The sequence below is a fragment of the Aythya marila genome (assembly GCF_965140915.1).
Source record: "Aythya marila genome assembly, chromosome: 1".
Taxonomy (NCBI): Eukaryota; Metazoa; Chordata; class Aves; order Anseriformes; family Anatidae; genus Aythya; species Aythya marila.
In genome coordinates, this window is record NC_139042.1 from 150,786,128 (window position 1) to 150,800,752 (window position 14,625).

A 14,625-nucleotide genomic window follows, 5' to 3' on the forward strand; every position below is an offset into this window, starting at 1 on the left:
GTGAAATAAATTGAAACCCTGTACACCTGCCTTGTCCTTTCCATAGATGTAATGTTTCCTGCCCATCTGTTAGCTTGCTTTCCTGCACATGGCCACTACTGTCCCTTCCCAGGTCTTTACTGGATTGCTTTCTGCTAGTCAGTCACAGGCTAATAGTGAAGCAAAGGCAATTACACGAGTTTTGACAGGAGAAAGGGGCTATTTCTGAGCTGAGGCCCCATCTCTCAAAGCAAGAATCATGACTGGAAGATTTTTCCTGCCCAGGGCTGGTTTGAGGTGGGAACAGCTGTAGCTTTGGCATAGCATCCAGAGTAAAGATTGATGCACAAGGTTATGGGCTAAGTTTGGTAACAACACAAGTCATTCAGTTTATTGGGGAGGCAAGAGGTGACAATGCCTTTCTGCTCTGCTGTTACCATGCACACATGTCCACTTCCCCAGTGGAAGATCCTGACTTGTGCTATAAGGCCATTGGGATACACCAGTGTTCAACACCCATATCAGGAAGTTTCCTATGTATTTGTGAAAGTACTGGTACTCACCTCAGGGATGATGCTGCCAAATATCTCTGTGCTTATATTGAAATAACTGTAAGTCTGGAAAAAAAAAAAGAGAAAATAAATGATGTTACCAGGTTTGACCTTCATTTTCAGCTTTTCTTTAATATATTATTACTGTCATTTCAATTAATCTTTGATTTTGTGCCTTTTGTTCTCAAAAATATTCTTAAGGGATTCAGTGTACCTAACACTGATTTTCAATAAAATACACCAAGGTATTTCCTGGGAAAGCAAATGCTTAATATTTTCATAGTGTGGGTTGCAGTCTATAGTTTTTTAGACTTACTGAACCTCAAGGAAAATAGTTAGCCAAATCTACCTACCTCCAATCCACAGCTTTCACAGAGGGGGCCCACTGTATTAGGCCTTTACAGCCCAATTAGCAGTCAAGCTGCCTCAGCTTTCACAGAGGGGGCCCACTGTATTAGGCCTTTACAGCCCAATTAACAGTCAAGCTGCCTCATGTTGACCACTGGCAGGTCAAAGCACCACCATGAACAACCTGAGCTACCCTGACTCTGTTCCTGTCTCCTACTCACCTCTTCTGCAATGATTTTGTTGAAGGCCCCTGCTGTGTAGTAAGCAAATGAGGAAGTCTGAAAGAAATACTCAGAGAAAGCAAGGTAGAGCATGGAGTCCGTTTGGTCTGTGATGGTGAAGGGAGCTGCCGCATAGGGAGGGCCAGTATAGTTTCCAGCTGGGTGGACTATCCCCTGAAAGATACATTCAGAGATGATAGAAGTTAGAATCGAAACATGGCTTTAAAGTGATTGCTGACAATTAATTGCTAATTTCCTTTGCATGAACTGTTCATTTTGAACAGTTCTTTATGAAGAACTACACAGGACTTGTAGTACACCCTGAAGTCCTAGTGCTTTCAAGCAGGCTGTGAAGACCAATCCTAACAGGGATTGGACACCTTCACAGATGACATCTGAGACCTGTCTTTTGGGATGCTGATCACCCACTGAAGACAGTCTACCAGCTCAGAAAATAAAATTAAGGCCTTACCTATTGAATGAGTAAGGCTCCTTCTTATTGAAAAACCTTACTTTCTCCTTTCCCCAGCTCCAAGAATTTAGACCTGAGAACTGCTGTCCAGAGCTAGCCAATGGCCTTAATTACAAGATGGATCTCTAGAATTACAGAGGCCTTTCTAGGTCAAAATCAGCACTTACTCTGAGAATGAAGTAAATTGTTCAGAGAAAATGTGCAAGAGGAAAAGTTATGTCAAACAATCCTGAAGAACATTTGTTGCCTTTTGCAGCACTCGTGATGCTAGCCAAAGCTCACAGATCTAATAACTCCAAGTACATCAAGATGAAACAAAAAAGTAAAACTAATTTAAAGTGAGGAAAATACTCAGATTAAGATTTTTTTATATCCTTTTTTTCTTTCCTTTGTTTCATCTCAAATGTATTCTGTGTGTCTGTATTTTCCTCAACTCTTGCCCATCTAAGTTTCATGTTATTTTCTAAGGACTGTCAACGTGCTTATGAAGTGCTGAGTCTCTTTGCTTATGACCTCCCCAGTCATCCCTCAATTGCTGGATTTACCAGCTGCTGGCTTTGTATGTTTTCCTCATGTTGTCTCTTCTGTGGGATAATAGCTTTTGCAGACACCCATGACTTTACCTCTTTGGTCTGCCTCAAGTCTCTACATAAGATCTAGTCACCAGAATACCGAGAACTTGGCAAGCATTCTGTGGCTGCTGCCAAGAACAGTGTCTACCACACTGAAACTGGCTTATTGTTCCGTTGTGTTCCTGTCTTTTATTTTCCTGTTGTCACTAAGTTCTTATAAATTAAGTATAAACAATAGACAAGACTGTCTTTTTGTTCTGTGTTTAGAGTACCTAGCAAAAGGCATCTTGAACTTTAATTAAGGATCTCAGATACTATGATCAGAACTACCCTCAGCCAAGTCACTTTACCCAGAATGGCAGTCAAGACATTCTAGAGTCAGAAACTCTACATTTTGTCTCAATACATAAGATTTTTTTCCCTTCATTTGAAATAAGCTTTCAGGCCTTCAAACTCAGGAGCATGCCTTGGACTTGCACTCTTTTTCAAGGGTCTTCTCTTTCCATTCAGTGTGGGAGGGGCTTAATTCCCACTTCTAGTCCTGCTATTCCTTTTTTCACCTAACAGCACACTCATCTAGTTAGTGCAAAGTGTAGAAGTCTTCCCCAACTGATAGAGCAAATAAATGCCAGATGTTAACAGTGAAAGAAGGATGAAGACTAATTCCTCTTTGAATACCTTTCTCCTTTCTTTCTTTCTTGTAGCTTGTTTAGTCAACTTTTATCACTATTTGCTATAACCAAGTCAACAGCAATTCAAAAAAAATCCATTTTTTAATAATTCATTTTACAACAGACTATTTAAAATTATTACTATAACAAATGTAGTGCTTAGTGTTTTAGTGTTCAGAACAGCAGGCATCTTCAATGCCTGAAAGAAAGAGGATCATACAAGAACAAAAAAAAAAATCCATCAATATTGGCAAAAGCACTACAGGCAATTACCTTTAAGTCCAGGTCAATGTATGGTTGGAATACTGCTGGCAAGCTATTTAAGGAGTAGTCTATTTCAGCCAAATCATCAATTGGCATTAGGACTGTAAAGATGGTAGATAAAGAAAAATACCCAATATTACAAAAACACAGAAAGAATTGTGTATTAAAACTAAATCAGTTCCTGAAAGAATGATACACATGGTTTCAGTGGGTAGGAAAGAACATAACCAGGGACATCCTAACACATATTCCAACCTCACACTTGATGTTTCTACTAGCACTTTCTTCAAAGTATCTTCTTAAATTTGTCTAATGTTTTCCCATTGGGGAAAAGTAAATTTAGTCTAACCAAATGTTTTTTTGCTTTTGGCAAGTAAGACCTACATTTCCAGGCAAGCTTCAGATTGTCAAGTGCTACATGCACAGGAAGAGTCACAGCATGAAGGGAAGGGAAAACTGCCTTACCAGTGCTGTGTAGCTTCTGAGTGGCATTTCTGATATCAGAAATACCACCTGCCACATTTGCAAGTTAAGAATAGCTCCTAAGTCCTTGGACTCTCAGAAATGTCATTTTCTTGTCCAAGTATCACTCCTTTAATCCACCTGTGGTCTTCTAAGTAAAGGAGCTGACACAATGTGGGGTCTGATATTGCTCCTGGAGGCTTTGTTAGCCAGCTGCTGTTAAGGAAACTACAGAGTTTCACTGAATAGGAGATGAAAGCAGAAGGAAAATATATCACTGGGGACTCACCATTCAGTGACTGAAGGTCTTCATTTATCAACTGGATTCCAGATCTGATGTTGGGACAAGACTGTATAAAAGCACACTCAGGTTATGGACTGATTAGCATGGAACTGTATGCACCTCTTATTTGTGTGCCAGCAAGTCTGTCTACTTATGTGACATACGTTGCAGCATTTGTCAAAACATCTAAGCTTGCTTTTCTTCAGCTAACTGGTTCCCCATGGTATCTATTCCATGGAATGTAAGCCCATTTCATGTCAGACCTGCCTTAAGGCAGGTAGAAGTTGCTAAAAGCAGCCTGATGGGGGTGACAAAACCACAGCCTTAAGTAGTGTGAGGAGGACACAGATCCCACATGGGTCTCGCAGCACAGATCCTTGTCCTGGGGCAGAATGACACCCACCTCAAGCTCTGCCTCCTCAAAGACAGGCACGTTGCCATCAGAACTACTCACTTGTTTGATACTATGAGATTTAGGTAAATCATACTATCAGGTGATGTACGACAAGATCTGTTACCCAATACATTTTACCTGGTGAGTAAAAAAAATTTCCCAATAATCAGAATGCATATGTACACATGCACAGGCCTATTTGCATTGGAACAGGAAAATAACTGCACATTCTGGCCCTGGTTGAGCTTACCCCTATATCAGTCAGTATCTCAGCCATGAACTCAATACTCTATCTCAAAGTGTTTCTGGCCAGTAAAATGAGCCTTTGTCAAGTTCCCAGTGCTGACTTGTGAAAGTGATATTCCTTACACCCCTCCCATACACAATCTGAAAGGCTTACGTTAGTGGCCAAACTCCTGTGAATGGGTTTCTTCAGATACTTGATAAAGAAGTTATGCAGGAAGCTATGAGAAAGAAAAAAAGCAATTCATGGGTCAAGTACTGCAGTCATTAACAGGAAATCAGATCTCTGCAGAACACGATTTTAACGGCCTCCAAGTGTGATATTCTAGCTTTCTGAAGTGAGCCACCACTTAAAAGATCATTTCACCACTAGGGACTGCAGTGGTTAGACTAGGTAGATGAAGTTTCATGTTTAAGAAAAGATTCTTTACATTAGCACCATCATATATGTACCAAAACAATAAACATTCTGTTCTAGGGACTTCCAATGCAAGTAAAAAACAACAAAAACAGAAGAACAAAGCCACGTAATATGAGCTGTATTCAGAAAGTGACAGAAGTACAAGAAAACAATGAGATCATGTTGTCCAGGTTTATAACCAGAGGCACAACAGACAGCAGCCTGGTTCTGTTCAGTTTTTATAGCATTCTGACTAGAAGTACAAAACAAGCATGTAACTTCTACTTAGAGCTGAATATTAGAGCAGTATTTGGAAAGAACTGTCAAAGAAGCACAAGGGATTGTTTGATCTGACCAAAACTGCTGTATTTGTTCTCTACACAAGTGACAGTGGGCACAAATGAAAGAACAAAGGTCAAACTCTGCCATTTGAACACAGGATTAGTGCCCTGATTCTCATCTGTGGCAGCTATAGACACCTAAAAGCAGTTCTGGGTGTCTTATTTTGTGAAGTTGTTTTTGTGCCATTCACTGACACTTGTTTTCTCCCAGCATGCATACAGATCTCTTGCACTTACCCACTTTTTCCATTCAACTTGATGTTGATATCACCAGAAGTTGTCCGGCAGCTGGTAAGTGATATCAAAGTATGGCCTGAATTATCCAGGGGCGTTGAAAAGATTGCAGTAACAAACACCTTGGAAATGTACACTGTGCTTCTTCCACTGTCTCTGCTGCATAAAGTAAAAATACATAAACAACTGTAAAACCTATGTTAGTGAACATTTTAGACTCATTAACTCTCAAATGAGAGTTAATTTTTGCTGTCCACTGAGGATGAAGTTGTTTATCTGAATACTTTTTATTGTATTGCTCATAGAAAAAAAATAGACTCCAAGGGTCTGCAAAGAATCAAGTGTTCTACACAGATTTTCATGCTAGGAGTTCTGGAAAATTCTGAATATGGGAAAGTAAATAATTCACTATTTTGATATACTTGGTTCTAGTAAGAAGACATTCCCACAGCAGAGTTAACTGGGTTACATCTGGGACAGAGTAAGAGAGCTGTACTGCAGTCTCACCTGGTGCTATATGGGGATGCTCCATGCAAACCCATTTCAGGGTCTGGAGTGCCCTAATGGGTGCTGTGACCTCCTCCCCACCACCCCCAAGGGTTTGTCAGCCCACACTCAGGACCAACCCCAACATAGCAAAGATGTGTAATCAAACAGTTTGGATCAAACTGTTCATAGCTTGGTTCACACCTGTGAAAAACCTCATTGAGGGTCTCTACCCTTGGTTTATGAGTTGCACTGAAGCTCACACCTTTGCTTGAGCGACGTTGCAGGTACATCTATGTACAGTCTTATTCCTTAGTAATCCCAATGGTACTTTGCTGGCTTGGCTCATCACTATGGACTGGCCTGGTGGCTGATGCTGATCACTGCCACTCACAAGCTCTGATCAAGTGTTTGCATTTGCTAGCGAAGGCACTGCCCCTCCTCCTGTGCCCTCAGCTTCCAGGTCTCCTGCCCTCACTCAGCAGCCATCCCACCCTTACATCCCTGACAGCAGCAGCTCCAGACTGCAGCAATTCTGTCAGTTTAGCAATATCAGTAATGGAAGCTGTGAAGAAAGATGAGGAAGGATTCCTCTTCTCTGAAACCACCTACAACTGGGAATGTAGGGAGACAGCCATAAGGATATTGCCATTTCCTTGTCCCTTCTCCATCAGCTTCTGAGCTGCATTGCCTGGAGGCATAGCACAGGATTTCTAACAGTGCAGCTGCACTCGAAATATGCAAGGTTTTATTATACTGGACCACAATCAGTTTTTCTAAATGTGTCATTAGCTGGCAGACAGGACATTCAGCTATAACTTCTATCTTTTACTATTTGCAGAGGTGCTTCTCAGCATATGAATAGGCAGGGGCTGCCTCCCAGCAGCAGCCCTGGTGGTGAGGACCTATCCATTACTGGGTTTCTGCTCTCAGCTGTTAAAGAGCATCTTTGTCATGAGGAGATCACAAGACAAACTAATCTTTGCTTTTTGGTATTCTTCATCAAGAAAAATCCAAGGAAACATGAGGCTGTACATACAACATCCAGGTCCTTATGTTCCAGTTCATATCAGCTGTCAGAGAAGCATTTCCAATCACCAGTTTTATCCCAGTCCTGGGTATGAGGGAGATGGAAGCACTGGGGAATTCAACAGCAGCAACTCGTATTCTAGAGCATGAGGGAGATAAGGGGGAGAAAAAAATACATATTTCAAGAGTCAGGGTGAACATAAAACAAGATTCAAATTTAAGTCAAACACAAACTGCTCCCAGAAGGAATGAAATGGTAGGATGTCAGGGTAACTTTGACTCTTCAGGAATCACAAATCTGTATTGAACAGAACTAATTTTTTTTTTTTTTTTTCTAGCTCTTGCTTACATGAATTATGTTCTTCTGGAATTCATTTTCTAGTGAGACTATTTCCTTCATTAATATCAAATCTTGATATTGGAGCATCCAGTCACAGTTTACTGTACTGTAACTGGTAAGTAAAAACAATTGAAATGCAATCGTCATAATACTCATTCAACAATAAGCATAGCCATAAATTGAAGTCTTTACTCAGAGTTGTTGCTAAATTGATGTAATTTCAGCTGTCACTTGAAATATTCCTGTCCACCTTGTACTTTTTCAGGCTACAGTAATTGCCACTCCATTCTTATGTTGTAATGTTATGTTTACAGTCACTTTGCACAAATCAGTCATTAAGGCAAATTGGTTAAGTGCTGAACAACCAGCAAGGCACCTAATGAACTTTGTAACACTGAACTAAACAATAAAGTGTTATATCTAGACACTGTCATATGTATTTATGCATGAGGACCCCAAATGTTCTGCAACTTTCCCCATTTTACTATTTCAAATCATACAGTATTTCTGCATCTTTTGTGCATCTTAAGGCTGGCAGCCTTCAAAAGACTTGGCATCTGCTACATGGTATGTGTACAGGTGTTCAGAATCATACTACAGAGTGGGATCATTTATTTAGGTGGATGTCCTGGTGGTTCCAGCAAGCCCACCAACAAGCACAATAAAGTGCTGATGCCCTTTCTTCCAGCAGCTGTTCCAGGGAGTCTGTAACTCCAGTGACAAAACTGGTGGGGACAGCTACCCAGACCAGTAGCTAAGTCATGTTGTGTAGCAATTTAAAATCCATTCTCACAGATGTATTCATGATCTGCAGCTGATCTGTTCCAGCTTCCACTCTGCTCCACTCCAGGCACCTGGAGGCTGGATGTCTGGGGTAAGCTGTTTCTCTGGACTTTCTCTGTGGTCAGTGTAGAAACACTGACACCTGAAGAGGACATTTAATCTCATCCTAAAATAGGTGTCTACAGCATAGGTGTAACCACCCTCCGGGTATGTGAATCTTTCTCTGCTGATCATTGCAAGAGCTTAGCTGACTAAGATAGACCAGATAATTTTATCTGAAGATAAATAAATCAAGAACTTTTGCTTTGACTTCATCAGGGTTTGGATGAAAGCCACATGTGTATTCCTTTAAGTGATAGTTAACGTAAAACACATCAACATTCCCATTATAATGCATGTACAGTGCTAAATATAGCAGTAACATCTAACTTTTATATTAGAAAGCGTCTTTTGTAGAATTGTTACTTACCTTGAGATGTTGTATTTGACATTACCAAGCCCAAATTTCTCATAGCCAGTCAAATCAGGGAAACGTTCCTTCTCCATGTTCTGCTTCAGGATCTCTAGCCCAACCTCCTTGGCTACAGGATGAAAGTGATAGTTCAGTTACCTTCGATACTGGCAGTGAGTTTAAATTTATATGATACCATTTTAGGAGACTTTAAAACAATGCTTGCTTCCATTTGATGGGAATTTAACACAGGAATGCATTATTGTGCTCTTAAGACTTCCTTTAGACTTCCTTTTCTTTACAGCCTGTGACCAGCTCATTTCCTCCCACTGCCTTTACTACTAAAGATGCTCATCATGTAGGGATTGAATGCAATATCACTGCATGCTTCTGAAAACAGCTCACATACCGTACTCCAGGCCCTTCTGGGTGAGCCTCACTTTGACTCCAGGGTTGGCTTTGAGCTGCACACAGACCAAACTGAGGAGGAGGAGAGAACAGCAAGCCTTCATCTTTGTTTTTCAAAGGACCTGTTAAGAAATATTTATAATGATAGTAGAAGTTCATGCTATGCTATATGTGGCCATACTCCCTCTTCCCCCCCCAGAGAGGGGAGTTCTGACTCCAGCTTTCCCTCCAGAATGGAAAAAAAGTGAAAAATCCAGCAACCACAGAAGAGCAAGCATTCTCCTCAGGGCATAGGAGAAATGTCAAATTATTCACTGCAGCAGGGATACATCCACCTGGACAAACTCCGTTGGAAGGGAGGTCACATTGAATTTTTATGCTGTATTTTTTTTCCTCCTATTAGTGAAATAAGAACCTTATTTTTCCCAGAAGTTCAGAGATCTCAGTGCTTGCTGGTGAACCAACAGGTATCACTGGTCTTAACATTTTGGAAAAACCTATCAGGTTATTTAGTTTTAAACACAGATCCTCCACTTCAGGAACAATTTATGAAGATGTTAGTCACAGCTTTGAGAAGCCCTATAGGACGCCTCTAGCAGTCAACTAAAAACAATTTGTGCCAGCAGGCAGTGTTTTCATGTTAATAAATGCATTGAGTTTTACCCCAAAAAGTCTCCTTGCAAACTTCATGGTCAAATGAATGTTTATTTTTGCTTTTTTCTTTCCTGTTAAATAACTTCTGGCCTCTGTTAGGGTTGTATTTCTTATCCTAGGCTTCTGTGGGATTTTTCTTTATGTATTGTGGGAAACTAGGAAAGTGATGCAATAAATGCATCAGTTTTATCTGTTATTTTGGTCATGACACCATTAATTTTTTTAATAGCATTGAACATCATGACCTAGCTTCTCAAACTGGTTGTTTTAGACCTCTTTAAATGTGCAGTCTGTGTCCTTTATCATGCTTTTCCCCACTTTTTTTAAAACTTGAGATTTCAAGACTCTTGTCTAAATCTTGCTGTATCCTTGTTTTCCATTCATAAATAAGGACATCCATGTTCAAAGTACCTTATAAAACCAAATGAATGACAGCAAAATAAATGCCTTTGACAATAATTTACATATTAGTGCTGGTGATTAACTTATTCAGGCTTCTCAGTAACAGACTCTGTTCTTTAGTCATTTCCTCTCACAAAATTTTAAGAGGATACTTACAGCTGGGGACAGTAACCTTAACCTACTGTCCAGGACAAAAAAAATCATTCACAGAAGGTTGTCTTTCCCCAGCACACTTGCATGGGACTGGTCTTATTTAATTAGAGCCATTTAAAAGTTAGGCCTCTTGTCTAGGACCATCATCTTTATAGTGTAGAGGGATACAGCCCTCTATAAGCAGAGAGCATCACTCTTCCTTAACACCTGAAAAATTGTTTAGGTGTTGCTGTATTAACTATTTTAACTACCTATTAGAGATAGTAATACACCTCAAAACTTTAAAAGAATTTCAGTCATGACCACAATTTAAGCAAGCTGCAAAATAATAATATAAGATTAGCTTAACTTTACTGTAATAGACACTTAAATAATCCCACAAAACACCCTTGCCTTTTGCTAAGGCTAGTATTTTCTTTTCAATTTCAATTGACAGAACTCAAGAGGCAAAAGAAACATATGCTTAACATGTATGACCGAAACAAAATGCTGGAAGGAAGTGTGTTTTCTATGTAGGCAGAGTTCTCATAGTTTAAAATTCCAGAATTTTGCCAGATTCAGTCACATCTATCCCTTCCCAACAAAAGCGCTTCACAACAAAGAGCAATCAGTTATAAAATATTTGTTACCATACCTCTCCTCCAAAAGCTGAAAAGAGGAGCTTTGCTGTACCACAAGGCTGAGGATGCTGCAAGGAAAACCCTCTGCAGCCCCAACCCTGTCTTTTAAAGGAAAGAGCTGAGAGGCTGAAGAGAACCAATTGCTGCCATCTTCAGCAGTATCACACAGGGAGGGGTCTCTTGGGTAATCATGTCCTGAACTATTTTGGGTGTCATAGGTAAAATCTATCACTCTAATTTAATTTAGGGACTAAGCAGAGGACAGTGCAAACTGTAGGGTGGGGGTCTCAGATGCCAGGATGCTGAGATCAGGGTAGTGTGCTGCTTTCTTGTGGTTTTCTGTGCTGGCTTTTCAGATGGACCTGAGAGGATACTCCAGTGGAAACTATTCCAGTAGTTCCACAGAACTAATACTCATAACAAGAAATGAAATAAAGTGTGCTATTGCTAGGAAAAACAGATGGAAAACAACTGTCTAGGCCCACCTGTTCTGAAATTGCTCAGGATACAGAAAACTATAAATGATATAGTTTTTATTCTCTTGTGTGTGTTTAATTTAGTGTTTATCTATAGTGTAAATACACAGTGTCAAGCCCTTGAAGACAACATTTTCTATTTCTTCTGGTTGCCTATCCTTCAGCTGACCAGTGCTACTTGGCTTGTGAAAGAGGTGATTTAATCAATTAGCTTGAATGTAACCCAAGCTAATTCCCTCAGGCATGGAGCACTTTGCTGGACAATCTGAGTCACTTCATTGTGCAATCATGAATAGAAAAGGGGAGAGACATTTGTCAGTCAGTCAACAAATACTCATACTATACACAGATCCATCATTCACTGCAGGCAGTACGTGCATAATCATTCCATTATTTATACCTCTGGCAACTGAGGATGAATAAAAATCACAACACCGTTTACATAAACCTCTCCTTTAACTTTTTTTGTACAAGTTTCACAGTTCCTTCAGAGCAAAGAAAAAGCTCCACAATTTCCATCCGCTTAGATCTCCAAGATTTACAAAAAACAGTATTGCCTAAAAACTATCTCAGCTTATCCTCTTCATATCCTTTTAACATTTTATGGTTCTTCTAATGGAGTACCACCTGGTTCAGATAAAACTTTCAGCAAAAGTTAACAAAGAAAAACTAAGGCTTCTAGAACAGTTTTGTCATTTCTTTCTACAAACATACCAGTAAAAGCCAAGTATCTGCTCACAAATATATTCAGATCACATATTCAGATATGCTGCAAATTGTTTCTAAATCCAAACTTTTCACCTTTCAAGGCATGAGAAAGAGGCTCTGTGAGGAATATTTTATTTTGATTTTCCATATTGAGCCACCAAGCATTTGTTTCCATATATTTGTTAATGGGGATTGCAGTCCTTTTTACCCAATATACAAGAAACCCAATGAGCTTATCAGCATGGCAATCAATGGAGACTTGCTGCTGCATCTCTGCAGATCACTTTGGCTTTGCATGATTCCAGTTGTTGCCTCTAGCTTGGTGCTCCAGCAGTCCTCTTTCCCTGTCTCCCTAATTCTCCCCTTTCTCTATGCTCTCTAGACTGCAGCACACCGAGGCGCATGTATCTTTTCCCTTGCTCTGTCAACTGGAAAATAAGACCAGATCAAAAATGGTGCACTGAGCAGTAGGTAAGTACAGGATGATATGGCATGAACTGCTTTATCACTTTGTGAACAACAGCCACAGGCCTAGGGCTTAAGGGGCAGCATCACACTAAGGCATGGCTCTGGTTTGGAAAGGCCCATCCAGCCATGGCACTCAGTCTGTACTGGAGAACATGTCCCATTGGAAGAGAGAAGAGATGGGCACCGGGGCGTTAGTTCTTTTTTTCTCCTCTCTCATGAATCCTCCCTCAAACAGGCAGAAAGAAGTGCCTGGAGCAATGAGGGACACCAAACTATTTTAAAACCCTGATTTCTTCTGAGTTCTTTTCTTCCATTTATTTTATAGTCACTCTTCTCCTACCATAGAATACAATGAACTGGAAGTCCTGCAGTGATTTACTGCTGTTTGGTTTCAGGATGCTTTTTTTTTTTTTTTTTTTTTTTTCCTGTAAAAAAACTGTAGTAGCCAGCTAGCTACATAAACAGAGAAAAATCAACCCCACACCACATTTCTGTCCCAAGTTGGAGCAGTACTTTCTGCAGTGTGACATTTGTAGACTAGTTTTCCTTTTCATGCACTTTTACTATCTCCTGGTTAGGTCAATGTCTCTATGGTGACATTGGCATAGGACAAAAAAAACTTTCCAGCTCCATTTTAGAAAGACGAGAGCTATAGAATTATGTGGAGATTGATATCCTTAAAGAGCTGCAGCTACTCACAAACAAGGAAGAGCTGCTGGATGATGTTAAGATCAAGGACAGCCTTGGCTGCAATGAGCATGAGACTGGAGTTTCAGATCCTGAGAGGAGTAAGCAAGACAAAGAACAGAATTACAGCTGTAGACTTCAGATGTGCAGATTTCAGGAGCCTGCTTGGCAGGAGCTGTGGGAAATTGCCCTGGAGAGCAGAGGCCCAGAAGAGCTGGCTAATCTTCAAGGACAACCTCCTCAGAGCACAAGAACAGTCCACTGCAATGTTCAGACAGTTAGGCAAGTGTGGCAGAAGGCCAGAGTGGATGAACATGGAGCTCTTGAGTGAACTCAAATACAAAAAGGAAGCATACAGAAGATGGAAACTGGGATCAGCTACTTGGAATGAACACAAAGACATTCCTTGCACATGTAGGAATGAAGTCAGGAAAGCCAAAGCTCATTTGGAGCTGAAACAAGTGTGGGAGGTGCAGGGTAATGAGAAACGTTTCTGTAAATACATCAACAACAAAAGGAAGGCTAAGATGAGTGTGGGCCCATTGCTCAGGGGGCCAAGTGACTGGTGACAAGAAACGTAGAGAAAGACATCTTCATTAGCAAGATCTGCTGTGAGGATTCCCAGGTCCCTGGGCCTCTTGCAGAGTCTGTGGGAGTGAGGTATTATCTGCAGTAGAGGAAGACAGAATTTATGTTGTCCTGTACACAAATCCATGGGACCAGACAGGACGCATCCAAAGGTGCTGCACAACTGATATCAGCAAGAAGCTGCTCTCTATAACCTTTGAAAAGTCATGGCAGTAAGAAGTTCCTCATGACTGAAAAAAGGCAGACATCACACTTGCCTTCATGAAGGGCAAGAAGGATGTTTCAGTGAAATACAGGACAGTTGGTCTCAATGCAGTCCCTGAAAAGGACATGGAGCAAAGTATTTTAGAAGCCATTTCTAAAGCACATGATGGTGACTGGAAACAGCCCGCACAGGTATTCCCTGTGGGGGCTGATCACGTCCAACCAACCTCGTTACTTTCTGAGATGAGCTGAGTGGTTCTGTGGATGAGGGGAAGGCAGTGGATGTTGTCTACCTTGATTTCATTAAAGCCTTTCAAACACTATCAATTAGTCTCATCACCAAATTGGTGACATACTGGCTAGAGAAGGTAGGTGGAAAACTGCCAGAATCAAAGAGCTGTGATCAGCAAAGTCCAAATATTGACTGGCAACCACTGGATGTCCCATGGGGAATCAGTACTGTGACCAATGCCTTCGCTGGTGACCCAGATGAGGGGACAGATTGTGCTCTTGGGAAGTTTGTGCTCAACACCAAACTGGGGGAGCAAACAGTATTCTGGAGAGCAGGGCTGCAATTCAGAGGAACCTGGACAAGCTGTAGAAGTAGGCTGACAGGAACCACATAAAGTTCAACAAGATTAACCATGAAGTCTTGCATCTGGGAGTAAAGGGAGTAATGCCCTGCATCAGTACAGGCTTGGGGCTGTTTAGAAAGCAGCTCTGCAGAAAAGGA

At 40.8% G+C, this 14,625-nt stretch overlaps 1 protein-coding gene across 1 annotated transcript in view; it reads right to left on the reverse strand.

Annotated features, from left to right (window-relative positions):
- The window catches only part of BPIFC (BPI fold containing family C), a gene marked incomplete at both ends in the record, with an annotated part of 39,732 nt that overhangs the window by 6,440 nt on the left and 18,667 nt on the right, over positions 1-14,625 (reverse strand). Inside the window, 10 exon segments of the mRNA XM_082751922.1 lie at positions 543-596; positions 1,100-1,273; positions 3,088-3,179; positions 3,830-3,890; positions 4,618-4,681; positions 5,439-5,594; positions 6,961-7,089; positions 8,543-8,654; positions 8,934-9,036; positions 13,946-14,007. Of these exon segments, the coding sequence (XP_082608048.1) occupies positions 543-596; positions 1,100-1,273; positions 3,088-3,179; positions 3,830-3,890; positions 4,618-4,681; positions 5,439-5,594; positions 6,961-7,089; positions 8,543-8,654; positions 8,934-9,036; positions 13,946-14,007 (1,007 nt within the window).